Genomic DNA, 25,740 nt, shown 5'->3' on the forward strand with positions numbered 1-25,740 from the left:
AATATTTAAGAAAAAAGGAGTGAAATAGACACTATTATTAGTCCCAAGTAACACCTTCAGACAGTTACAAGGACATGTTTTAATTAGCAGTGTTTAAAAAAACACTTCTAGTGAGAAATGCAGCAAATGATTTAGAGGCTGGAGTTATAAAATACTGCACATTTCTGCATGAAAACAGACTTCAATAAAGATCTAATCTAACATATGCAGGCTGACTTAGGTGTTTACATGTGAGATGAAGGCATTTTAACTCAGACTGTGTTGTATGTATTAGAACATCACACTTTGTAACTCTTCATATATTTTTTCTATATAATTTGAACTCTTACAGACTGAAGCAGCTTTTTAATCCTACCCAAACAAACACGACTCATTATCACAGCTTCTCCAGCTGTGTGATATCGTCGATTTGATTGATCGATTGATTGGATGTGTATTACGTAAACAGCGCTGACAGCGCTGTCTTCAGTAAGAGCTCTCACTCTGCACCTTTTCCCGGATAACAGGGCGTGTGATTCAGGGTTTAAACCTGGACTGTGAAGTACCGCTTTGACGTGAAGACGGTCGACGTTAAAACTCTCACTATGGTGTGTTTTAGTCCAGGCTAGTTATATTTGTGATTTACTCCGTACTGGCGGCTTTTCTTATCTGCTCGGGTCAGAGCGCGTGGGCAGCGGTTATGAGTGACGCGGAGCAGGACTCCTGTCCCACATGAACACTCTTTGCTCCCACTCAGCCTCTGAACTGTAGAAAAGAAAGAAAGCGCACCTTTTCCACTGACATCAAATCATACTACCATCCTACTGGACCGCCGTCCAATCAGCAGGCCAGAAGAGGCCCGGTGCCGGCGTGATCAACCAATCAGCTCGTAGCGTGAGCTCTGCTCACCATCACGTCTGTCCTGATTGGAGGGCTGAGCAATGGGAGCGGCGGAATGTGAAAGCAGCCAATCGAAAGTGGTCCGTGTTTGTCATTGTCATAAAATATTCAGCAGCATCACTCCGGCTGTCTGTGACCCGGTGACCATGACTTACAAAGATACCTGCTGGTTCCGGGCTCACTAATTTACTCCAGAGGAACCTAAAAAAATATACAATACAACAATTATTATTTGAACCTTTTTGTCAGCCTAAAACTTTTTTTTCTTCTTCCTACTTTTGAACTTTAGCCTTAATTTACTTTTTTGTAAATCAAAAAAAAAAAGAAAAAAGATGTGGACTTTCCTGGGAATAGCAAGCTTTACGTACCTTTATAAGAAGTCCAACATGGTGTTGAGTTTTGCTCAGAGAGACCTTGCGATGGTTGCAGCCTTATTCTTCACAGCCGGCCTGCTGCTCTCGTATATCGCCTATTTTCACGGCCAGAAGCTCCGAGTCTCTCGGGTGCTTAATTTCTTCCTGAGCAGCCTGTCTTTGTTACCTGTTATCAACCACTTAATCCCCCAAACTGCAACGCCGAGGAGCGAGAAAACAGAGAAGAGCTGCAAGAAGGTAAGACACCTCAGCTGGACTCCTCCAGGTTTAATTATGGGAACAAAGGGACACACGGGGTGATAACAGTCAGAAAACTAGATTCATTTTCTATTCAGGTCAACTTATGTTTTATAGAGAGAGTAAAAAAAAAAAAATCACAGAGATTTAACACAAAGTCGGTTAAACTTGCTTTGGTACTCATGAAGAAGATCAGCAGGTGCCGGATAGGGAATAATCCACCCCCCACCCCACCCAAAATAGAAGAGTTTAAAGGTGGTGGCCCAAACCACTTCTCTTCTTCCTCTCCAGACTTGTTTGTTGCTAGTGTAATTGTCACTGCTGGCGGAATAATAGTGGGGTTGCACAGGTAGCCCAGAACCTTCAGGATGGCAAATTCATACGTGCCTCTACAAAAAGGTTCGCTGTGTCCCCCAGAACAGCCTCAAGAATGTGGATGAGGTACCAGGAGACAGCCGCTGTTGGGAGACTTTTGGCCTGAGTTTGAATCCAGCCCCCACTGTCGTGTCATTTTGTTCTCAACAGATTACACGGTGTGAAGATTTTCAGCCTGTTCACCAAGAGCTGGTGTTTAATTTAAGTGTCCCCCTCCTTCTTCTTTTTTTTTGCCTCTTTTTTTGCCTCTTTTTTTGTTTTTTTGAGCAGCTGTATTGAACTCTCCCCCCCCCCCCCTCTCTCTCTCTCTCTCTCTCTCGCTCTCCCGAAAGCCTGGAAGTTTTGAAGTGTGTCCGGTCAGAGCTTATATGACTGTTTTACACCTACATTGAAAGTGTGGTTGTTCTTAGGGCCGGAGAACAAGGAACAGAGTGGAAACGGGCTCCTCTGCCTCACTCGGTGCCTCAGCATCTGGCTCACCTGGGGAGCGGGACCCGGATGTGGTGATAGTTGGGGCAGGGGTTTTGGGCTCGGCGATGGCGGCCGTCCTGGCCCGGGATGGCAGGAGTGTTACGGTGGTGGAGAGGGACCTGAAGGAGCCGGACAGGATAGTGGGGGAGCTGCTGCAGCCTGGAGGATATAAAGCACTCAGAGAGCTCGGACTGGAAGGTCTGTTACTTCACAAGCACTCACCTGTATGACAGTTTAAGCCTTTCGCCTCGGAAACTATTTTTCAAAAGCAATGAGGTCAAAAGCCGATTATTATTTCTTTCTTTGTGGCTTTAAAATATTTATCATGCCCGTCATATATTTTTGCTTTGCTGTGTTCCCTGAGTGGGCCTCACTGAAAGGTGATATCGCGTATTTCCATACACCTATCAGAATTAAGCAGTAAATTTAAGGTAAAGTTAAGTGAAGATAAAGTTTCACGTTATCATAAAATGTTTCATTTCTTAACCTCCTAAGACCGAACTCTTCCATGGCATGCATTTTTAATTTCTCTTTGATATTTGGGCTGATTGGGACCTGATGAATGTAAAAACAAAGAATTATCAGATTTTTTTTAAACTTAATTTTTGTTTCTAAGATAAATGAGAGCCACATATGAGGATATTTGTTTAAAACTTCGATAGAACAGTAGTATAATGTCCTTGTAAGTGGATATCAGGCCCTTGTAAACAAAAATTGAGCATTTTTGAACCAAAATTGAGTATAAATAACCCAAAATGTGATGTCCTCATAGGGTCCTAGGAGGTTAAAGAAAAGAAAAACAAAGCATAACATGGTTCCAACACCAATACTAGCGCTGATACTAGCGATATTTGGCTCGATCCTCCCACCTTTTAGAGAATAACTGTTAAAGACAGAAGAAGATAAAGATAAAAAACTTTTCATATTTCCCATTTGATCTTCATTTAGTCGTTTTTTCAGCACTCAGCATGATGTTGGCTGGTTACTTTTTGCTGGGGGTCCGTCTAACGTTGTGTTTGGGGCTCCATCTTGCTGTAAATGATACTGTTAGAAACTTAAAGCTGCAGCAGATATTTAGAAAAAGCTGCTGCTTTCCCCTCTCTGTTCTAAACGCACTAGTGTAGAGTATGCATACATGATATGAACTTTTATTAATAAATATAATCCAGCAGCTCCCTCAAAGCTTTATGAAATTATACTTGGAGCAATACTTCTAGATCTCGATGTCACTCTTTAAGGACATCAAATGTATCCTGTCAGTAACTTTGGACTTTCAGTGCGCACCAGTCATTTCAACCTGATCCTGTGTTATTTGACCCACCGTAGCCACTTTTAACCTTTGCGCCGAGTCATCTGTGGACTAAATAAATAGCGAATATGCGATGTGTAATAGTTATCTGTTTCTGTGTTCGGCTTCAGGTTCAGTGGAGGGTCTGGATGCTCATCTGGTGCACGGCTATGTGATCCACGACATAGACAGTGGCGCCGAGGTGGAGATCCCCTACCCAGAGCAGGAGAAAAACATCCACTGTGGCCGAGCTTTTCATCACGGCCGATTCATCATGGGCCTGAGGAGAGCCGCCATGGCCGAGCCAAAGTAAGCAGAGTCACGAATAAGAAATATTTTAGGTGCCAAGTGGCTGATATGAACAGAAGAATATAGGTCCTGCTCTTCTGTCCTACATGATTGCTCTGAGTAATAATAAGAATCTTGGTTTACTCACTGTATGTCTTTATACACAATGACAGACTTTCAGTTAGAGAGATTTAACATTCAGCTAAATCAGAGACACATATTGCGCTTAAGGAGTCAGTCTTTACTTTTCTATGATCTCTCTGCTCTGTGGGCAGGAAAGTCCAGACGTTTCTAACTGTCTAATTGCGCCCCCTAGTGTCACATTCATAGAAGGCACCGTGACCAGTTTGCAGGAAGAGGACGGCTGCGTAACTGGAGTCCAGTACAAGGATAAAGAAACTGGAGACATCAAGGTGAGAAGAGGGAGCTCAGTGGTACCAGCAGAACTGTTAGACACCGCCTCGTGTTTCCCTCTTGCCTGCTGAAAGAAATACCGTATTTACATCAGAGGGTGTGTGATGACTGTGTGTCCCGCAGGAGGTCCACGCGGCTTTGACTGTGGTGGCCGACGGCTGCTTCTCCAAATTCAGAAAGAGCTTGGTGTCCGGGAAGGCTCGCATCTCCTCTCACTTTGTTGGATGCCTGATGAAGGTACGTGGAGCTCAGGCTGAAAGAGTGACGCGCTGAAATGTGTTCTGTTACTGATGAATCCTATTCATTTTTTTCCCCAAGAGTATATTTTTCAATTTTAAAACAAGAATTACAAATCACACAAAGGTGCACAAAACTAGAAGAAGATGAAAAGCAGTCTGCAACCAGCTGTAAGAAACTGTTGTGACTGCCTTTCCATTAGAGCTCCCACAGAAAACTGAAAACAACATCCCAGAACTGTAAAACTCATAACCAAAACTTTTAGGGGTGTAGGGTCATGTTGGCAATCCATGAAAATATGGCATACATCCTGCCAAGGTCTTCAAGGTCAGCCCAATGATTTATTGGTTGAAAATCAATGCAAAGCCTTATTACTTCAAACCTTTTACATTTCATACCTGCCTTTCTTTCAAGTTCACCACAAAATATGTTATATTTTTAAAGACTGTATAGTAAAGAGAAATACCTAGTTAGTTAGCATTAATATGTAGTATAATAATAATATATGATAAACAATAATAATAATGAATCCACCACTTTTCTCTGCAGGACTGTCCGCAGTTTAAGGCAAACCACGCTGAGCTGGTCCTGGCCAATCCCAGCCCAGTGCTCATCTACCAGATCTCCTCCTCTCAAACCAGAGTTCTCGTGGATATCAGGGGGGAGATGCCTCGTAACCTGCCAGAGTACATGGCTGAGAAAATCTACCCACAGCTGCCAGGTGAATGATAAAGAATTTATTTATTCTTGAAGGGTTGTGTCTTTGTGTGACAATCCCTGATAAGCAGAGAGAGAAGAGAGAAAAAAACACTGCTGAGTGACAAATGAAGGTTATGTGGAGATCAGAACAGTCAGACCGTGGTGCCAGAAGCAGGAAACCATTCAGAGTGCTGCTGGTGAGGAGAAGGTGCGCACCTCCCAGGAAGCTGCAGTCGACAGAACTGACATTCACGGTGTGCTCTGCTATTCAGCTGAAATATCAAAGCCACAGTATTAAAGCAGCCACCCCAGTAACCTTGACACAGGTCCAGCTGGAATGCTGGAGTCAGGCTCACTGATGAATTGATAAATGTACATTCAGAAACCAAAAAAAAGCTTTTTCTTTTTTTTCCCCTGTGCATGTGCGCAGCGTGCACCTTTGGGCTTTCATCCACAGAGCTGGCTCACTGACCGACCTCCTGCATTCTCCCTTTCTCTCCTTCCTTCAGAGCATCTAAAGGAGCCTTTCATGATGGCGCTACAGAACGATCGACTCAGGTCCATGCCTGCCAGCTTCCTACCGCCCTCCCCTGTCAACAAGCCAGGTACTGAAGTCTTATTGACTGACTGATTTCTGCTGGAAGTGGCCCGAGGTGTGTTTGTGATTTTGTGATTATGTATGTTTCCGTGTAAGGTGAAAGAAACAAAAGAAAAGAGCTCTTTGGACTAATTAACAGTTCATTTGTATTTGAGGTAAATAAGGATTTTATTGACCTTTTAGGAAACAAGTAGAATCCGGGGTAAGAAAGGCTTAACTTAGAGAAACCATTTTTTTGGAATGCGTCAAAGAGAGACAAGTATAACTCTTAAAGATGTGCTTCGCTTCCAGCTGAGATGTTTGCTAAAGTGCCGAAAATTAAAAAGACCATCTGGAGATAAGATTCGAGACAAACAGCTGTCTGTTGTTCGCAGGCGTGCTCCTCCTGGGTGATGCTTACAACATGAGGCACCCTCTGACGGGAGGAGGGATGAGTGTTGCTCTTAATGACGTTCGCATCTGGAGGAGTCTGCTGAAGAGCATTACCGATCTATATGACGACAGGGCCGTGCTGCAGGTGAGCACACATTTGCTTGCTGTAACTAGAACACCTTTCCCCAAATTCAAAGGATTATTAAAAACAAAACAAAACTGTGTAGTGTAAAAATAACAGAAAGCACATTCATTGATTTGTTTTTTCTAAGTCACATTTTGTGTGACTGCAAGCCGCAGCTATATTTATGCTGTCAGATTTTCTGTGTCCTTTTATTTCCTCTGCTGTTGGTAAGAAGCTGCAGCCCAATGTGTGCAATATCACACTTTTTTCCCCCCCTCCTCTTCTCAACAGGCAAAGAAAAAATTTGACTGGGAACGCAAGTCATCACATTCTTTTGTGGTGAATGTGTTGGCCCAGGCGCTGTATGAGTTGTTTGCAGCCACTGACAGTGAGTGTCTGCCTGCCTCCGTCTAATGGCACATGAAAAGCACTGATGGAAGATAATAAATGTTGGCTTTTAGTACTAAATTCAAAATCTGCATTAATTGTACTTTGGATTCTCATCCATGTTTTTCCTGTTATTCAGATTCTCTTCATGAGCTGAGAAAGGCCTGCTTCCAGTACTTTAAGCTCGGTGGAGAGTGCGTTGCTGGGCCTATTGGACTCCTCTCAGTGTAAGTGCTAAACGCTTTCCTCCACAGCAAACCAAACTGAACAGAAGAGTTTGACATTTGCAGAAGTTTACCTGGTTGCCTTCACTGTCCCTATTCAGTATAGGAATAGTGAGACTTGTGACATGTGGCATTACAACAGGTACACTGCTAGCTTAGCCTAGCATAAAAGCTTGTTTCTGCTGTCAGATCCTCCAGAGCTCACACTGCATCTCTTTCAACTGCTGCTGGGAGGTAGTTAATGTCTGATCACATAAAGAGTTTCTCATGTAACACCCAGCAAGTGTTTACATATACTACACATTTATCAGTGAGCTTTAGAGGAATCTGTGTTCAGAGAGCCATGCTGGCTTTTTCCTCACTGCTTCAATTTTGTTTGTCTTTGATAATTTTCTAAATCTAAAAGCACTTTTAGATATACGATTTAGGGGGTTGTAAGTTTGACTTTTTTCTTTTTTTTGGACAGATTGTCGCCCAAACCCCTGACCCTTATTGGACACTTCTTTGCCGTGGCGCTGTATGCAATCTACTTCAACTTCAAGTCTGAATCCTGGAGCACCAAACCCCGAGCTTTATTTAAGAGCACAGCCATCCTGTACCGAGCCTGCACAGTCATGTTTCCTCTCATCTACTCTGAAGTCAAGTACCTGGTGTACTAGAAATAAACTGCGGGAACACTTAATGGGCTCAACTGGAAGAAAAAAAGTTGACTTCCTGCTGAAAATGGCACTTTTAGCCAGAATTGTTCTCTTGATGATTTTCTACAATATTCTTCTGCCTTACTGAAGATGGTTCTACATAATGCCTTTTTCAGCTCTGCGGTAGCTTCGTTTTGTGCTCACCCACAGTCTGCCCTGTCTCCCAAGAGGACCGGGGACTACATTAGTGACAGTTATTCCTGCCAAACCTGAATTTGATGAAAATACATTGCCTCTTTTTTTTTTTGATGATGCGGTGTTTGGGTAATTTGGACAGTATTTAACATGAGAATCATTCTGCTTCACTTGAGATCTACTGCACTGATGATGACAGTGTCCTACAGAGGATGTTGTGGAAATTGCCTGTAAATTGCACTCTAGTGAATCTAGTGTTGTGCCTGTTTTCGTGGAGGAAAAAGTCTAAAGACTGTCAAACTTTGTCTTCTACTGTTTCCCCTTTAAACAAGACTGTTGCTTTAACCTTATTGTTGTAATGCGGGACGTTTTATAAGACATTTATGTTTCTTTACTCTGACTGTGCAGCTATTTGCCAGAAGATTATAATTTCAGAACCCAATAATGATCCCCAAACTGTTTTACTCGTGCTGGATGTCCATAAAGACCTGACACAGCACGAATGAATGCCTCGGGGGACATTTGGATTGTGTGGGACCTGAAACATCAGGAACAAGTATGAAGCATGAAGCTCAGGCATTTGTTTCCTCTGAGCTGACGGACAAGGAACTCGAGAAGATTCAGCACTGCTGTTTACCCGTGTTTGCCCGTTTTGTTGAAATAAATCAGGACACAATTTTGTCAGTGTATCATTTTTACTGCAACTTAATTTGTTTGTCATTTTTTTTTAATACTAAGATGTCTAATAACAAAAAGAGTGACTATACCAAGGACACAAATGGACACTAACTGTGATCAGTAGGTGAGGCTCACTCACAGCTGCAGGATCCATCGTAGCAGCACAGCACTTAATATCCATTAGAATATGATGAGGTTTTCAAAATTAAAATGGTGTCACATTTTATTTGATATATAAACGATGTATAAATATACAACTGTAGGGAGACCAAACCAAGTTTTGTTTATTAAACCAGATCGGAGGAGAGTCCCCTGTGATTTAAAAATACTTGATATGTAAAATTAAAAACTCAAAAACACAGAAATGAATATTGGATTGACTGAATTGGTCAGTCTAGTTGCATAACTTAGCTTTAAAAGTATTTCTCCCCGAGTAGCTGCACCAGGTAACACTGAAACACGATCATGACAAGACAAAGTTTATGATTTTGCATTCAACACGTAGCAACTAATAATCTGAAACTGCATGAGTGTCATTACCACAGTGGCACACTCCAGACAGCAAACACCTGCAACCTTATCCTTATCAATCGGTGCAGCCTTAACCACACGAAAGACAAAAAATTAAAACAGAAAACAAGGTTAGAACAATTACTTCAGCTTTATTGGTATTTATACATCACTGGTACATCATAGTCTGGTGAAAGAATTGGAAGAATTATCCATATTATTCTTTGTGACTTTCCACGAGGACACGAATACTGGCGTGGAAGACCAGAAAGGGGGCGGGAGAAAGCGTCACGGCAAGGGGAGGGTCATGTAATGTACACGTTCCTTCACCCGCCATCATCTGTCTGCATACCTACCTGTACCTACTGGGACTCACCTGGCGGCCAAACGTGAGGAGCAAAACCGAAGCCTGCTAACACATTTAACCACATTCAACCCTTCTTCCTTCTTCCATTGTGTCATTTTTCCTTTTAGACACAGTAAAAGGGCTTACCCCTGTTGATGTAGGTAGCAGCAAGCTTTCTATTAACAGTTAACATCTTAATGATCTATTTAATAATAATAAAAAAAACAAAAGGTACTGTACAACTACTGCTAAGAAAACCTAAGAACCTGGCCTTATCGCTTTTACACCAGATTAAAGTGCTAGAAGCAACCCATCAATCCACACTTTATTTTATATATATTTATAGCAGTATGTATTTATAGATATCTATCTATATATATATATATATATTAGGAACAAATCTACTATTTTAACATTAATTTACAGGGTAATATACATTATATAGTAACAGCTGAAATATCAGCACAAATATAATCACTGTCACACTCAACAGCAAAATATATATATATGATTATATAAACATATATAATCACATATACCAATATATAATTGTCATATATGCATGTAAAACAGATAAACACGTCTCAGGCTCTTCAAACGATACCCAGAAAAAGCAAGTGTGTATCAAGACGTAAAAGCTTTACAAGTCTTCTCTCTTGAAAGAGCGACAGGCGGCGACGAAATTGCCACGACCTGCGGGTTATTTGAGGTCACAGGACAGTTATTTTGCATATTCCACAAATCTATTGCAACACGTTACTGTCTACAAACAGTACAGCCAGCATCCTGCGAGAGGAGCCGGTGTTAGCTGGACTCACACATACACCCACTGAACAGAACATTACGACGATGGGTGATCTGATTATAGCTATGTGCTTTCAGATGGTGTGCTATGACAGTGAACAACAGGAGGACTACAATACACGATACTCTATAAGTTTAGCCTCAGAGGACAACCAAAAACTGTACTGTACTGTGAAAACACTACCCCGCCCCAAAAAACTACACACACACAGCAAATATTCTCCCTTCTCTGAGTCGAGTGTCATCGTATCCTGCTGCTGATGTGTTTTGTATGCGCGTGTTTACCACAAATCACCACTTGTACTGTTGACAGTCCGCCATCGCCAAGAGGAATGGAATGTGTTCAGGTTGCGTCTCTCCTAACTTTGTCTCCCTTTGTCAAAACTGAGAGCACAGTGAGTAACGTCCTACCGAACCAAGGAGATTTTCGGGGGTCTGATAGGGTGCAGGGGGGTGGGGGACTCCTTGAGGTTCCGTAAAGGTCTAATGCACAATGTGGGGCACCTCTCTCTTCTTGCAGCAGTCCCAAACCTTAGCCACCATCATCTTCACCACCTCTGAATGGAGAGGAGCTCCGACGGTCCTCTTCAGTCATCCCCGCCCCGATTCCCTCCCGTCATTCCTCACATACAGCCTCATATTAGCGACACTTTATTCACTTCCCCCTACTCTGCAAAGATGCTGCACAAGGCTGTAACAAGATACACACAAAGGTCATTTTTCACAAAGAAAAAACAAAAAAGAAAAAGAAAGAAAAGAAAAAGCTCTGTAATAACTGCAGTAGTAACGCACAACAAGCATCCAATAGCTGGCTTCCAGCCTGGGGAGCCCTGGTGATGTGCAGTTAGGTTTGGGACGTTGCCATTGTTCTATAGGACTCCTACTCACTTTTTTTTTTTTTTGCCCTGTTCCAGGACTTGTTTTTCCCCCCTGTGTTGCACGGTTTGATTATTCAAAAGCCCAAATCTCTATGTCCTGTACATAAAAATCCTCTTTTTTTGAGAGCATAGGGTTCCCAAATGTTTTACAGGAGTGGCTCCTGCCGTGGTAAAGGTCTCCGTCCAGCCACAGGCCAAACTCCCCACTACAGAAGAAAGAAGAAAATACATTAGACAACTTCAAGCCATTTCAGGATCAGCAGTAAAAAGCCTGCGTTTTATCTCAATTTATGCTTTTAACTTGCAGGTGTAAGTGTACTGGGCAAAGTACCAACTACTCAGTGTGATAGCTAACAAATGGCACATACATATACAAATACAACTTATATTACTGATCGTCACCATGACATCAATTATTTTAATCAAAACAAAAGAACGTTTTATATCTGCATGTGATCTTATGAGCTCCGCAAAAGTGCAAATATCTTAATAACACCATTCTTCTAATGCAGTCCACATTTCTGGACATCAGCAGGCTTGTGTCTACTTTATGTCAATCTGAATTTAAATTTGACATGCTGTCATATTTAATTATGACAAATATGTTGCACCAGTGGTCTGTAGATTTCTGGCTCACCTTCCTCCACCAAAAGCTAAGGAGTCCATATCCCCTTTGATAAAGAACATGTTGTCACCGGTCCACTTGTACACCTGCCCATGATACAACAGAGCACATATTAGAAGATACTGTATGACATATTCAGTGATGATATAAGAGAGAAAGAGAAAATGTAAACTAAAAAACACTTATACAGCATATACATCATATTTAATTCTGTGTCTGCTGCTGATGTATGAAATAATTTGTCTCACAAAGCTTTAAACACAACACAAAAGCATATAAAGGTTAAATACCCACCGTGCTAAGTCTCCTATATACACAGCAGGCAAACATGCCTGAGCGGTCCTTTGGAGTGGTTTTTACAGCCACTTCCCATATATAACACAACCATTCTCCTTCTAGGTCTTTGCCAACTCATGAGGGAAATATTTGGCTCCTTAGCTGCTAAATGCTTCTTTCTGTTCACCAACTACTTGCTGACTGACTGGTGCTGAACAGGGAGTGTACACTGGGTTTTAACAGGGCTTTTGCACCAAAAACAGCTGCCTGCTAAAACTGGGAGTGAAGTTACAGAGAACCAAAGCAGTAAAGCTGGTGGCCAGAGAGCTAAAACAAGCTGCTGAAAGCTCTGCAGAGGTGGGGAGAACTGCAGGGTGTGTCGCTATGAGCAAATGCAAACATTAGTTCTCCTCACTCCTCCATTATTGGAGAAGAATATTCATTCAGAAGTGCAAAAAAGTTACAAAATCTAACAGTGACAAAATGTTATACCTCAAACTCTGGATTAAAGGTGAAGAGGAAGGTCTCTCCGGTGCCATAAAAGCCATCGCTGACCTTAAAGGGCTCGGATGCCAGCGCACCAAACACCTGAAGTTATTAAAAAAAACAAAATGACAACAACAAAAAGGTGATCAGTACCATAACAATGTGCCACTGTGGTTAGCTTCTTAAATTTGGGCGCGTACCTGGCCGTCGCTGTCTTTAATGACCAGGAGCACCGGGGTGTCCTGGGCCTGCATGGATCTGTACAGCGTCTTAATGCTCATGCCGTGCTTTGCAGTGCCAAAGACCAGCGTCCATGGGTACCCGATGGTCCGCGGAGGGAGATTCCTGGCAAGCTGTGTGCGGGGAAAATAAATTTAAAAATACAGAGATGAAAAAGGAAGGGAAAAAAATGAAAGAAAGAAAATGAAACACAGAAAGGCCACAGCCACCAACGCTCAATTACATCTGCGGTGACCTTTTAACACTCTCTGGCGTTTAAGGAGGAGTAACAGGGCTGAAAACAGTGAGAGCAGTCTCAAGAGAAAGAGAGGCCCAGCAGACCCTGAGAGAGCACGCTGCCCTGCTGCTGACTGACTCGAGGATTAACGGCGGCTGTGGTGTATGGGGAGATAATGCCGACAAGGCGCCGGAGGAGCGGTACAACTTATGTCTCATTTTAATGGACAGATAAAACAGACACTGACTAAAACATGGAATTAAAGTGACAACTTTTTACTGCTATACAGAACAAGGACCTTTAAATGTTCTGTTCACGCTCAAACAATTCCTCAGTCCCTTTTGGCATTTTTCTTGTTGGATCAGCACTTGCTCCAGTGGTGGAGCTGCAGCAGTCATATAATCAGCAGGCTGGGAATGAAGCCACGATTAGGCGAGGCCTGACTCAGCTCACCTCTGCACTGCTTTGAGCCAGGCCTGAGCCCCGAGCTCTGTCCGCAGGGTGATTAAAGAAAGCTTGCATATTGGCACTCTATTGGTTAATAAGCCAAGTGGGACTAATTTGGAGCTCTGGGTGTGTGTTAACTTGCAGTGCCTGCAAGGCACACAGTACACCTAACAACAACATGAAAGGTTGGTGACTTGGATGTCTGTTTCATGCATTTCTCTTTCATCTTTGTCACCGCTTATTTCTAACTCTTTGCGTTGGCAGGATTAACAAACCAAATCTACCTGAAATCATCCGGAACACAATAAATAAAAGAGAACATGTTGATTCCTGCTTTGAATGAGCAAACTATCCAGTTCATGTTTCAGCGCCTAATGTAAAGCGTCCTGATTTTCAAGTGGCTGTCGTCCTGAGATCACAATTTGTAAGTTAGACCGCCATGAAACTTTACACACGTACTTTACAGCTTAATCAATACTATGATACTGATAACATTTATTAAATCAGCGTTTTTCATGGAAGGAATGTAACATTAACCTGAGGAATGGCCAGGTTATAACCAGTCAAAACTAATGAGATTTCACTGCTAAATCCTCACAATAACTTTTATGTTAAAATTCTTATCACCTGCACTAGGAGTCTGGACCTGTACTGACAATATATATTAAAGCCAGTCACCAGCTGGTCACCTGCTCATTTTTACTGGTTACCTAAATTTTAGCTTTAGCATTTTAGCTAGAGTTAAGAAAACATCATCTACTGTGGATCCAACAATTATTTTTTAGATTCTCATCTCTATATGATATTTAGAGAAACAACAATTGCAAGTTTATGTTACTAATGTCCAGGGTGGAAAGAAAGCTAATCTACAAAAGAAGTCAAAGCAGCAGTAGCTGACACCCAAAGGTATATTTTAAGGCTTTCGTGTTAGTGTTTAGTTTTCCACTAACTGACAAAGCTTTGAATGGACAGCAGTACTCTCTGTGATGACATCATAAACATTGTAACAGGGATATCGTACAAATGTTGGTCACTGAAAATAAGCACTTGACAAAAATCAGGCGATTTGTTTGTCGGTGCTGTTGCTTCTGCTCAGTGTATCCACCTACCCACCTAACAAATGCTACTAAACTTATTCAAGCAGTGAATGAATCCTTTTCCCAAACACACAGTTGGAAATCAAGACTGCAAGGTAGCTCTATGAACTGATGACTTAATTTGTTTGGGTGCTACGACATTTTGAAAGTAAAACAAATCCTCAGTTTTTTACATGTCAGATTTCCAGCCTGACACAACACACAGGCGTCTCACAGAGATTTAAAGACTAAGATGAAGAAAAAAAACAAACAAAAACAAAAACATTTAATGCTAATCATTATCAAATCATAAGAAATTTCTAAATATTCTGTGGTTTCCATTTTGTATCTGTAAAAACAAAAACTAAAAAGCTTACTGCCAAGCCTACTGGGTTATAATGAAAACAGGGAATCTATTATATTCACTTTCAACATACACTAGACAGTGGGACTATTTTCATCAGTTGACACGCCTGTGTATTTACAGTAACAATTGCACAGGTAACACTAACATGGAATAAAAGACAGCATCAATGTTCATTATAACAAAGGAACAGGCTACCCGGATAACAAAAGAGGAACAGGCATGTGCTCTTAGTTTTGGATTGTTGTTGGAAAAATATTAAGTTTAGAATACCGTCAAGTTGCATGAGATGAGATTTTCTGCAGCAGCACTTACTTTCTCTATCTGGTCGGCCTCCAGGAGTTCGCTGGGTTCTCTGAGGTTGGGTTTGAACGTGTCGGGCTCCAGCTCAGTTTTGACCGTGCCATGTTTAGAGTTCACCTCTTCCTTGGTGGTAATCTACAAGCACAAATACTTGTTAGAGATGCACTGACAAGACGAGCTGCACTTCCAAAGAGCTCTGATACTGGATGCGTTCAAAATAGCTACGGTCTTCCAGTTGCTACTTTTCGTAAAAGGGCAATGACATGACCGGCTTTACTAGTCAGGCTGTCTACTAACTTCCAACAGACATCTGTGATCTGCTGAGGCTACAAAAAAATTGGACAGGAAAGTATTAAAAAAAGACAACAACGTAGAACTAGATAACCAACTCCACAAAGCATAACAAGTTCAGCTAAACAGGCTGGGCGATAGAGGAAAGATGGGGAAAAATAGCTTTTTAACTATAACTCAATCTCACTAACAAAATGCACATTTTTCCTCCATTTGGGGGCTTTTCATTGTAGCCGTTGTCCTGCCAAAATTACAAATGCAGTGTTTGCTAGCAACACACTGATAATCCAACAATGTGATGATGACAGCTGAATATCTTCCTGCCACTCTCTGATGCCAGATGACTAGGATCAGTTTGGCACAAGTGGGAGAAGCATTGCAGAGACACTGTCTGGGAGAAGAGAATGCTAAGTGAATAGGAAATCAACCCAATGAATAATTTGCACTCCTATGTTTGACATTTTCTCTGACCAGCCGACTGTTTGGGTTATTTATCTTTCTCAATAACAGAGGCTGATTGTGGAGCACTTCGCCACTGATGACTGGGATGCTATCATGTTTCGGTCCCCATTCAAATGAGGCCTGCCTGCATTGTCCTCAGAGAACATCATTCATCCTGTCAGGGGAGTCTTACTTCAACCCTCTTTCCAATTCGCCATCTCTTTGTTCTGCAGTCCTTCAATGTCTCTCGATTAGTCCTAAGGCAGGCTGCGCTCTTTACATTCAGCTCATTTGAGTAGTACAGGGAATTTGTATTTTCGAAAAAAGTTCTACAATAAAACCCCATCTGTGTGTTTCCTGTATACAATCTACATATCCATATAGAGCTAGCGACACTGATCTACCAGACTGATCTAGTGGAATGAAGACTAAAAATGTTCACCGAGTCTAAAAAGAAGCCTGACGCATGAAGATAAGGCTGCTGTGACGTGAAAACCTCATCGCTACGAACAACCTGTCTGTAATGGAATGATAAAAACTATTTTCAGTCGACTGCTCAACAAGTTATTGCCAATGTTTGGCGTCTAACAAGCTTTGAAGAGAATATGTGAGCTGAAAGTACTACATTTATGTTTATTTAAAGCAACAGGGGCATCAGGAACAGGAATAGCAGCAGCAGCAGCAAGTAAAGCTTCAGTGGGGAGTCTAAAATAGACCGTGTTGGTGCAGCAGATTTGGGCAGAGTGAAGAAAGAGGGGGCAGACGGGGTTTGGTCAGGGCACCTGGAGTCGTTTGCAGAGCGAGCGCAGATCTTCGCTGTTTAGCGCATCGATCCGACGGTGGTACTCCGTCAAAGACACTACCTGGTAGTACAAAAACAGGAACAGGTGGAACATAAAACTCTGCCACTTCTAATGCTGACCATGGGGAGAAAAAAAGTTGAGTTTTGGAAGTCAGTGTGCGCTCAATGTACACTCCTCTGTTCCAAGAAGGTTTGTGTTTGAGCTTTGAATAAACAAACTTAACAAAATGTTTACTTTGGGTAAAAGAGAAGGGGTTGGAGTCTTTCAGAGCACTCAGTCGTTTTGCATGTTTGTGTAACGTAATCAATAAAACTTTCCTACTAGATTGATTTGGTTATATTAAGTATTAACTTGAACCAAACATCGCTACACTGGAAAGGAAAGCACAAGCAAGAGAGAGACTGAGACAGAGCAGGAGTGAGAGGGCTCCTTAGAAGTTACACTAGATTTTGGATGTGTGAACATACAGTGATAACAACAGAAACAGCTGTGGTCTGACTGCTGCAACACGGTTTGCTGGAAATCACAATCCACCAAACTACAACTCAGACAGACCAACACAACACAGTGACCTACTAAGCATGGCTTCATTCCAACAAAGTTCCACCCAACAGACAGCTGCAGCCTCCAATAATCCACTATGTCTCAGCAGAGGGAAGAGACTCGTGTGTGAGATCACAAACAAACAGTCATCTAAACACTCTCAGAGATCTCTCTTACAATCATGAACACCGTGAGAGCCTCTTTTCATTAATTTTTCACACAGCTTAGATAATCTTCTAGTCACCTCGTTGCTACAAGTGTAAATAACTTTTTAGTAAGAGGCTACCTTTATACAAGTCTCAATAATGCAGCAGGAGTGGTAAAAGACAGCCCTCATAAAAAATGCATCTCTGCTAACCTTCACCTGCAGCTAAGGGCACTTTGGTAAGACTGAACCTGAAAACGGGCAAGCTAGTAGCACGTTAGCTTGGAGGGGCTGCGGCAGACTCAGACGTGACTGAAATGATGACCTGGAGCGATCAATGTCAGAGGAAACAATAATTTAAAAAAAAAAAAAAAAAAAAAAGGTCAGTGATTGAATTTTACCAGTGTGATAAAACAAGTGGCTAAATGAAAGGCAGAAGTACGGTTTATGAAACTGAGGGAAAAAGTCAAATAGCGTAACTTTAAATAAACAGGGGTATGACTACAGAGCTGGATCCTCCATATGTCACCTGGGTCTGGAAACTTTCGCACCCCGTACAGAGCAGCGCACATCCTCGCTGGCCAAAAGAGACAGACAACGGATATGAGCTCTGTCCTGACTGCCAAACAGTGGTCACATAGTAGCCACTTTGTTAAACACCAGTCACTAAACTGCACCGGGTCAAGCTAAAGGGCTAGCAGGCTAGTTAGCCTTGCTAGCGACTTAGCGGCATGCTAATAATAATAACAACAATAACAGAAAGCAGGGATATACAATGGTGTAGACAGAAAACATGAAGTAAGCGACATACACAGGTGTACTTAGGGGTCAGCTGTTTCTCTTGCTCCTTCACCCTCCTAGAAAACATTTCCTGTCGAACTGGGCGAGGTTAAAGCTGGAAAGTCATATTAGTGATCCCTTAAGTTTTCCCAGTGTAGCCCCGAGTTGGTATTGAGCCTGACAGCCCGCTTGACTAAAATAGAAACACTTTCCCCCCCAAAGGGGTCTCTACTCCGTGTGAGTTGTGTGACACTGCTAACATCCAATAACAACACGGGTTGGGAGGAGACCCGGTTTCCTATTGGATAAAAAACGATGATGCCATCCCCTAACTGACAAAATTTAAAGATACAGTACAGCAATATTTCAGGAGGTATACACTTGTATATTTTAAAGATTTCTGAGTGATAACAAAAAGAAAACATTAAAGTGTATTACATATATTATAAAGTTAAAAAATATATATTTAACTAAAACAAATACAATTAAATGTAAAGCTGCTTTAAAAGTCTGTTTTGTCAGTCTTGCATTAAAAACAAACACAAAACTACTAGTTGAATATCCATAACATGGCGCTGTGAAAAAGACATTGCTCAGGTTCCTATTTACTGATTCTGTAATGGATCGTGTAGCCTCTGTTTGCCAGAAGCCCAGGGAGAAACAAATCAGTCCACTTTGTTTCCTACATCATTTATTTACATTCAAAGTTAAATGTACCCCCATGTATCAAATTCTTCACACAATGAATTCATCCTTTCATTATCCACAGGGCTGTCTGAAGTCTCATTTGACCAAATCTCATTCACTCTGCAGAGGCTAACAGCCCTCTCCTCTGCACTTTCTACTATCACTTCTGTAAATCTAGACTAAAGACACTATGAATAGCAAGTTTTGCAAAGAAGGAAGGACTAACATCTGTGCCACTTTTTTTTTTTGATTGGGGGGGACTTTTAACAACTCAAACAGCACGAGCAACTCATAATGGTGTTTTTGCCATTCAGCAAAAGACATTGTGAAAGGCTGACAAACAGGAGTGACAGTCACACAACATGTGGTGAAGCTACAATACAGCGACGGAGAAGAATCAACAATTACACAAACATGCAAAACACTTTGGTTGGAAGTTCAGAGAAGCGCAATTCCAAGCAAAGCAAGTGTTCACACGTCTTGAAGAATTTACACGTGATAGAAAACAGACACAAAAAAATTTACAGTTAAACCAAGAAATGTGCAGTGGTACCCAGAGGTGCAAAATATAGAAGCAGAATACAAAACTGAGGCTCAACAAGTACACATCTCAAATGGTAGCACACATTACGTTTACACTATGCATTGCATAATGAAAGCAAATTAATGTTATTTAACATTTAATTTAACATATATAACAATAAAGAGCAATTTTAACACATACGATCGTTTGCTTCACAGGATATGGATTAAAGCACAGTGGAGAACTCACTTAATCCATGTCCGCTTGGCTCATGACAACACAACATGTGCACTTTTAGTAAAGTGAAGAAACTGTTTTAGCTGTGTTGACCTTACCTCCCACTCCTTGACGTTGAGATCGGTGATGGGCTCATGCTCATTTGTTTCCTTCACCTCATTCTTCTTGACAACCCTAAAGCCAGGCTCCTGTCCCATCCCTCCGACCCCCTCACCGTACATGTCTGGGCTCCACTGCATGAAGAATACATACAGGTGGTCTGACCTGCAAGAGACAGTCAACACAACATTCACATATTATTATCCTATATGGCAAATGTGTTTGCTAACAGCTACTTACTTTCATATTATGGGAACCGTGCTACACTAGAACTTATCTGACGTCCTTTTTTTTTTTTTTTTTAAGTGGCCACCATCTCTTGGAGAAGACGACTGGATTCTTAGCTGCTAAGAATCCGGTTAGTTGGTGTCTTTGCCATTCTACCATGTAGGGCAGGTAGTATGGAGCAGATTTATCGGAGTGGGTGGGGTGCTTTTTTAAGAGATCAATGTAAGCCATATGATTGAACCAAAAGACTAAAGTTACACGTGCCAAAATAAAGGAAAGCAAAACAAATCAAAAAGATAAGAGAACCTGCAGAAGTTGCAAAGTTTTTCATCTTTCACTTTACATGCAGTGACACTCGTCCACTCTACATAGACAGAGCAGCTTTAAGTAGAGACATCAGTGGTCAGTCTCTCAACAATGTGGCAACCATTGTGCCCCCTCCCCTCTCATGTTGGAGACAGAAGAGGAAATCGCTCGATGTCAACCATGCAAACAACTGAAAATATCAAATAACACATGAAGAAGTTGCAAACAAAAACAGGACACAGCCTTTGTTGTGCACTGCTCGGGTTGGTATAGAGAAAGAGCTGTGACAGAGACACGCTGTTGGGCTCTATTCAGTGCTATAGTTGTGTATGGTTCATTCAGTACCCTCCTTTTCTACCAACAGCTATGCAAAAACACTTAAAGACACATCATCCAGGTCGCAGCACATCTGGGTCAAACTACAAAGAGACTAGCAGTGTATAATGAAAAGCACAGTTGGCAGCTATTGTTGTTAATGAAGAACACAGCAACACCTTAGCCTGGTTTCAAAAATTAGTAAGTGGCATGTATTTTAATACTAGCTTTGAATCTGCCATATCCCTGGGCGATTAATCATGAAAGTAACGAGCATCACAGCAAACTTGTTGCTATCAGGTGGGGAATAGTGTAGCTAAGCATTAAAAAAACAAAACAAAACAGGGCTTTAACGGACAAGATTTTACAAGTTCAGAACGAACAATGATGGCAGGGAAGTTTCTGCACTCAAGACACTCAACACATTGCATGATGAGGCCATGATTATGGTACCATGACTAAATAAAAGAGACAGGCCTGTTTATCTGACTCAAATGTGATTAGCAGCCTGGATGAGTGCCACGATGCTGCAGTAAAACTATAGAAAAATACTAAGAGCAGAAGTAGCTCTGTGCAGCATTTTTGTCTCCTTACTTTTAAAAGGAGTCCTAAAGTATCCACAAACCAGCGACTCTGCAGTCCAGTCTGTCAAAAAAAATGACCCTTTTTTTTTACATTTTAAAGAAAATTGACTTATTAAATGAAACTATTAGTTCAATTGGGATTAACACGCCAAATAAACCAATTACAAGGAATTGGACTGGAAGCACACAGTTTCTTGTGATATGTCGCCTTTCAGTGTGAACCGCTCTAATGTAATTACGACTACTGCTGACTTGGCAGGAACTGTACATCCACACTGATCTTGGAAAAACTCATCAACAAGCCGAGGCTATTTTCAGCTGACGTGAAACATTACAGATTTCGGGTCAGGAAAAGTTCATGAACACATTCATGGGTATTCTGAGAACACAAATCATGGGCTTTTGGAAAGAAATAAGACAATCAGTCGCGTGTGTGCCCCTGCGTTTCCCTGCAGAGTGAATAAATAATAAATCATCTTGCTGTCTAGCACAGGTGGCAAAGGGAAACGGGCACAAGCCACAGTGGGAGTTGGATCTGACACTGAAAGCATGTTTGATTGGTTTCAAATATTAAAGGCAGTGGAGGTTAGGTGGCTGAGCTATTGTTGTTTGTTAGGGATATAAAAGGATCATAAAGGCTCACTTTACATTGTTTCTATCTCAGATACTTCAGTATTAGCTGTACGGTTTTAAAACCTGTTATTTTGATTACTATAAACCTCATAAACTTGCACTGAAACACACTGTGCTAAGCAGTAGCAGGAGGTGTAGCAGAGATACTGACCTTTCCTGCGGCACAGCGAACCAGTACTCATGCTTCTTTCCCAGCTGGGCGTACTGCTGCATGGAGGCGCTGGCGTTGGAAACAAATGTCTTCTTCATAGGCTTCCCCACTCGCAGACACAAGAACTTGTGAGAACGATGCTTCCGCCTCTCAGCCGACCCTGTACCTGGACAAGGGATTGATCACATGGTCATAGCATACATATCTTAGCGTGGCTAAATGACTGTTTATTCTACCCTAGCTCTCATTCTTTACTTGAGTTTTAAATGGATCAAGCTGAAAAGAAATGTGTTAGCAAGAGTTAGAGTCAGGTCAGTTAGGCTTAGTTAAATATTCTGTATCCAATGACATCTTACAACAAAATACAGCTGCCTAACAAAGTCGCACACTCTTTTTATTAATGGCCTTATTTATGTGACCTAGTTTTCTGTCTTTTATTTACTGGTTACTTCAGCTGGCATTAGTGATTTTGTGGCAGAAACATAGCAGATGACAGAAATAAATAGAGTGGCACACTATAATTGATAGTGACACTGGGCTTCTGCTCATGGTGCATTATCATTGGCCTATTATGAGGCCACAGCCCTGCTAGCCCAATGAAAAGGGCCAGTGTAATATCACCACGGCAGTCATATGGTACGTGCTCCCGATCGGACAGTATGTAACTGGGAAATGATGACAGAAAATAAAGATACATTTTTCAAATGCATTAATTTGATTTGAATCTGCTTGTTTTGGTAGCCGCTGCTGTCACTTGTGTGGGCTGTGCTAATGCACACAGAATAAAAGGGCAGCCCTGCTGAGATGCCCGGGAATTAGAACTGCTTCTGCAGCTCAGCTCTGTGTGCGACAATAATTGCCAGGGAGAAAATGGTAAATCTTTCTCCCACTGTCTCGTCCGCCTTCCTCTCGGGGAGAGAAATCTGCTCGGAATCACAAGTACGTGTTCAGCCAGAGTGGGTTATGTGGACACATGTGAGTCAGTGATAGAGACAGACTCGAGGCCACTGTCGGATAACGAGACTGCTGCTGCAGTTTTTCAACTGATAATTGTCTACATTTTACAATCCATTTTCCAAATCACAGATGATTTTTTCCGAGGATCTCTTGAGCGCTTAATGTATTTCCCGACTGACATATTGCTGCAGCAAGGTAATCCATCACAGTGAACCCTCAGCTTCCTTTATAAAAAGTTACAGAAAGTCGAGCACTACATTTGCAAGCTGTCTCAAAATTGAACTCGAAAGCGAAAGCATAAGCCAGCGCAGACGCTTTAAAAACAATGATGTGTAGTCGTGAGTTGTTGCATTACAGTGGCTCCTGTTGAGCTGCCCGCACTCTAGACAATAACGTTAAATAAAAGCAACATTTTGTTTGCTTTTGAAGGCGAGGATACCATAATGAAACAAATGGAAAGCAGCGGCTGCCTGGAAGGTCATGCAGCATTGGAAAAACTAAGTGGGTAGGAATGTTACGTATTTCACTTCTTCAAGGCTGTTTTGTGTTGCACTTTATTATTTCTCTGGCATTTGTGGCCACAGAAAGAGATATTTTGTTTGGTGTGGGGAGACTTGAATGTAGGGAACAATGGCCCTGGAATTTTAGCTCAGTTATGGCACTAGCTACTTACAAAATATGAAAACCTAAACTTAAGAAAATGTATAAAATTGCAAGTATCATTAAAGCTTTTTTTTTTCTTTCTTTTTGACAGATGCTTTTTATAAGTTACCAAAAGGTATTTTTGATGTTTGACATTGTCAGAACATTAGTAACCTATTGTATTATGCTTTTATCATGCCACTGAACACAATCATATTGATTCCTCCTTGTGGAGTTTGTCTAAATGAATGTGAAAGAAAAACTAGAGAAGGAGGTGAAAATGAATAACGCCTCTGTGAATGCCATCTCAGAAGGTGTTTTGATGTTGGGGTTTAATCGTCACTGTGTTTCCCCTTTGAGGGGGCAGGTGTGTTTGTGGCATTGTGCCGTTTGATAGGCTTTAGCTTATCGCCAAGGAGGAGTGGCCCGGACCAAGCCAGAGCCAGAGATCAAAGAGCTGAATAAAGCCCCATAAAGCCTGGAAAGCTCCACCAAGCTGATACCAGCAGAGACGATGCCATTTCCCTTCGTCTTTATATTCCAATTACTAGCAGTGAGGCAGAGCAGAAACGGAAAGGTTATCAGGAACTAACACGAGAGAAGCGATTCAGAGGCAGGTATTGAGCAGACAAACTCATTTTGATAGTGTTAAAAAAACGTGGATGCAGAGGTGCAGCTAAAAGACAACATGAGGCCAGATTCATGGTCTGAAATGTCTTGCAGCTGCAGCCTCAGGTAGAAATGATTCGTTTCCTGACTGTAAGTCAGCATGTGTGTTTACCCTCTGCAGAGTTCTGCACACCGTCCCTTTGCGTCTGCTCTGCATCCTCCTTCTCCTCCTTGCCTTGTTGCATAGTGTCTGTTTGGGAGGCATCTGCACCCTGGTTGGCATCCACCTGTGGACTGGCTGAGACAGAGGTGGTTTCTGTGGCACCAGTGGTGGCTGAGCTTTGGGACCCTGGGCGAGAGTTGCTGCTGCTGGGACCCTGGGCCTGGCTAGTGGTGCTGCTGGTGGTGGTGTTATTGGTGGTAGTGGGTGTGCTTGGTGGCTTCTCTACGCTGTGTTGCTTGGATCCCATTGGGGACTGGTTATCGTTCTCTGTGGCAGTTTCTGATGGATTGTTCTCTGCTTTCGACACAGTAGGTTCTTCCGGCTGGCTGGCCGAGCCACGGGCACTGCCTGCGGTCTGGGAGCTGGCAGCCTCCACCTGGGTGATGGTTTGCACAGACTCTGTGGAAGCGCCAGACGATTTGTCTAAGCGCAGATCCTCACTGGATGCCTGCTCCTCCTCCCGAATGGGGGACAGCTCTGTCTCGGTGAAGACGTCTTCGGAGAACGAGCCCTCTGTGCTGCGTGGGGCTGTGCTGCCGCTGTCATTGGTCCCGGGCTCCTTCAGGCGCTGGTCTGGTTCCTTCTGCTGTGACGGATGTCTCTCTGCAGGCAGGGGCTCCAGGTCACTAGAAACATTAAGCAGAACATCACAAAGTTCAGCATGCAATCCACAGAGGGATCAAATCTTTACACAAATCCTGTTTGACAGACTGGGGCCATTACGTTTGAAATACGGGTGGCATTTCAAGTGTTTTGGAGACCCAGGCTAAGGAATGTCAACTTCTGCTGCGTCTTTTTGGTCAGTGTTTCTAAAGTTTGTGTCCTTTAGCCACTTCTTGATCAACGATTACTTAAAGTGAATCTACAATTTGATGTGTTTCCCAAATAAAATCTCACTGAAATCTAATATTCACACACCATATTAGTAAATTCAGCAACAGGTTTCCTATAACTGCTCTTGTTGTTATAGGTTGTAATGTACTAATGAATGAGATTGAACTCAACTGGATAGTAAATTATGATGCGATCTCCCATCATTAAACTGATTTTGTTCACCATATTTGTGTCATGAAAATTCCCAAAGAGACCCTTGGTTAATCATTAGCCATATCCTGAATAAATAAATTGGTACAAATAAAAAAAAAGTTCTGTGTCTCCTTTTTGGAGAGGTCAAGCGCAAACAAGAAACACTTGTGTGCAGCGTAACCAGCACAGTGTGCAGAAACCCATCCTGCAGGCACTTGTTGCTCAGCTGTGTAGTAGAGAGGGGCAGAGGGAGAGGAGACAGAGGCGGCAGGCCACAGCTGAGAAACAGCTGGGTCTGGCAGAAAAACCAGCCATTTGCCAGCATTATAACTGCTCCACGGGCAACAATCAACCAACTAAATACAGCTTTGCCCAGACCCTGCTACCACCAGAGGAAGCGTGGTGTTCAGGGTGGGAGAATAGCTCATCAGGGCTCATAACGCTGCAAAATATTTATCACTTAACTT

The 25,740-nt window shown here is 42.2% G+C and overlaps 2 protein-coding genes across 3 annotated transcripts in view; one reads left to right on the plus strand and one right to left on the minus strand.

Moving 5' to 3' along the window:
* Nucleotides 1-1,211: 1,211 nt before the first annotated feature.
* On the plus strand, nucleotides 1,212-7,626 carry sqlea (squalene epoxidase a). The gene is made up of 11 exons (XM_085365077.1): nucleotides 1,212-1,490; nucleotides 2,276-2,534; nucleotides 3,756-3,933; nucleotides 4,229-4,325; nucleotides 4,450-4,563; nucleotides 5,113-5,284; nucleotides 5,772-5,867; nucleotides 6,235-6,377; nucleotides 6,648-6,744; nucleotides 6,883-6,970; nucleotides 7,434-7,626. The coding sequence occupies exons 1-11, from the start codon at nucleotides 1,212-1,214 to the stop codon at nucleotides 7,624-7,626; spliced, it is 1,716 nt and encodes a 571-aa protein (XP_085221203.1).
* A 1,513-nt stretch (nucleotides 7,627-9,139) lies between these two features.
* The window catches only part of oxr1a (oxidation resistance 1a), a 72,746-nt gene continuing 56,145 nt past the window's right edge, over nucleotides 9,140-25,740 (minus strand). Inside the window, exons 7-15 of one of the 2 annotated variants that reach the window (XM_085366161.1) lie at nucleotides 24,197-24,873; nucleotides 21,817-21,982; nucleotides 19,599-19,764; nucleotides 16,565-16,645; nucleotides 15,063-15,185; nucleotides 12,604-12,756; nucleotides 12,410-12,505; nucleotides 11,654-11,727; nucleotides 9,140-11,222 (exon numbers count right to left, since the gene is read on the minus strand). In XM_085366161.1, the coding sequence (XP_085222287.1) occupies nucleotides 11,087-11,222; nucleotides 11,654-11,727; nucleotides 12,410-12,505; nucleotides 12,604-12,756; nucleotides 15,063-15,185; nucleotides 16,565-16,645; nucleotides 19,599-19,764; nucleotides 21,817-21,982; nucleotides 24,197-24,873 (1,672 nt within the window). In that variant the 3' untranslated portion in view covers nucleotides 9,140-11,086. The remainder of the gene's footprint in view (nucleotides 11,223-11,653; nucleotides 11,728-12,409; nucleotides 12,506-12,603; nucleotides 12,757-15,062; nucleotides 15,186-16,564; nucleotides 16,646-19,598; nucleotides 19,765-21,816; nucleotides 21,983-24,196; nucleotides 24,874-25,740) is intronic. The other variant, XM_085366162.1, reaches the window with a different exon arrangement.

The sequence above is a fragment of the Diplotaxodon limnothrissa genome, linkage group LG11, assembly GCF_057381915.1.
Source record: "Diplotaxodon limnothrissa isolate DT_005_m linkage group LG11, D_limnothrissa_male_GT1.1, whole genome shotgun sequence".
NCBI lineage: Eukaryota > Metazoa > Chordata > Actinopteri > Cichliformes > Cichlidae > Diplotaxodon > Diplotaxodon limnothrissa.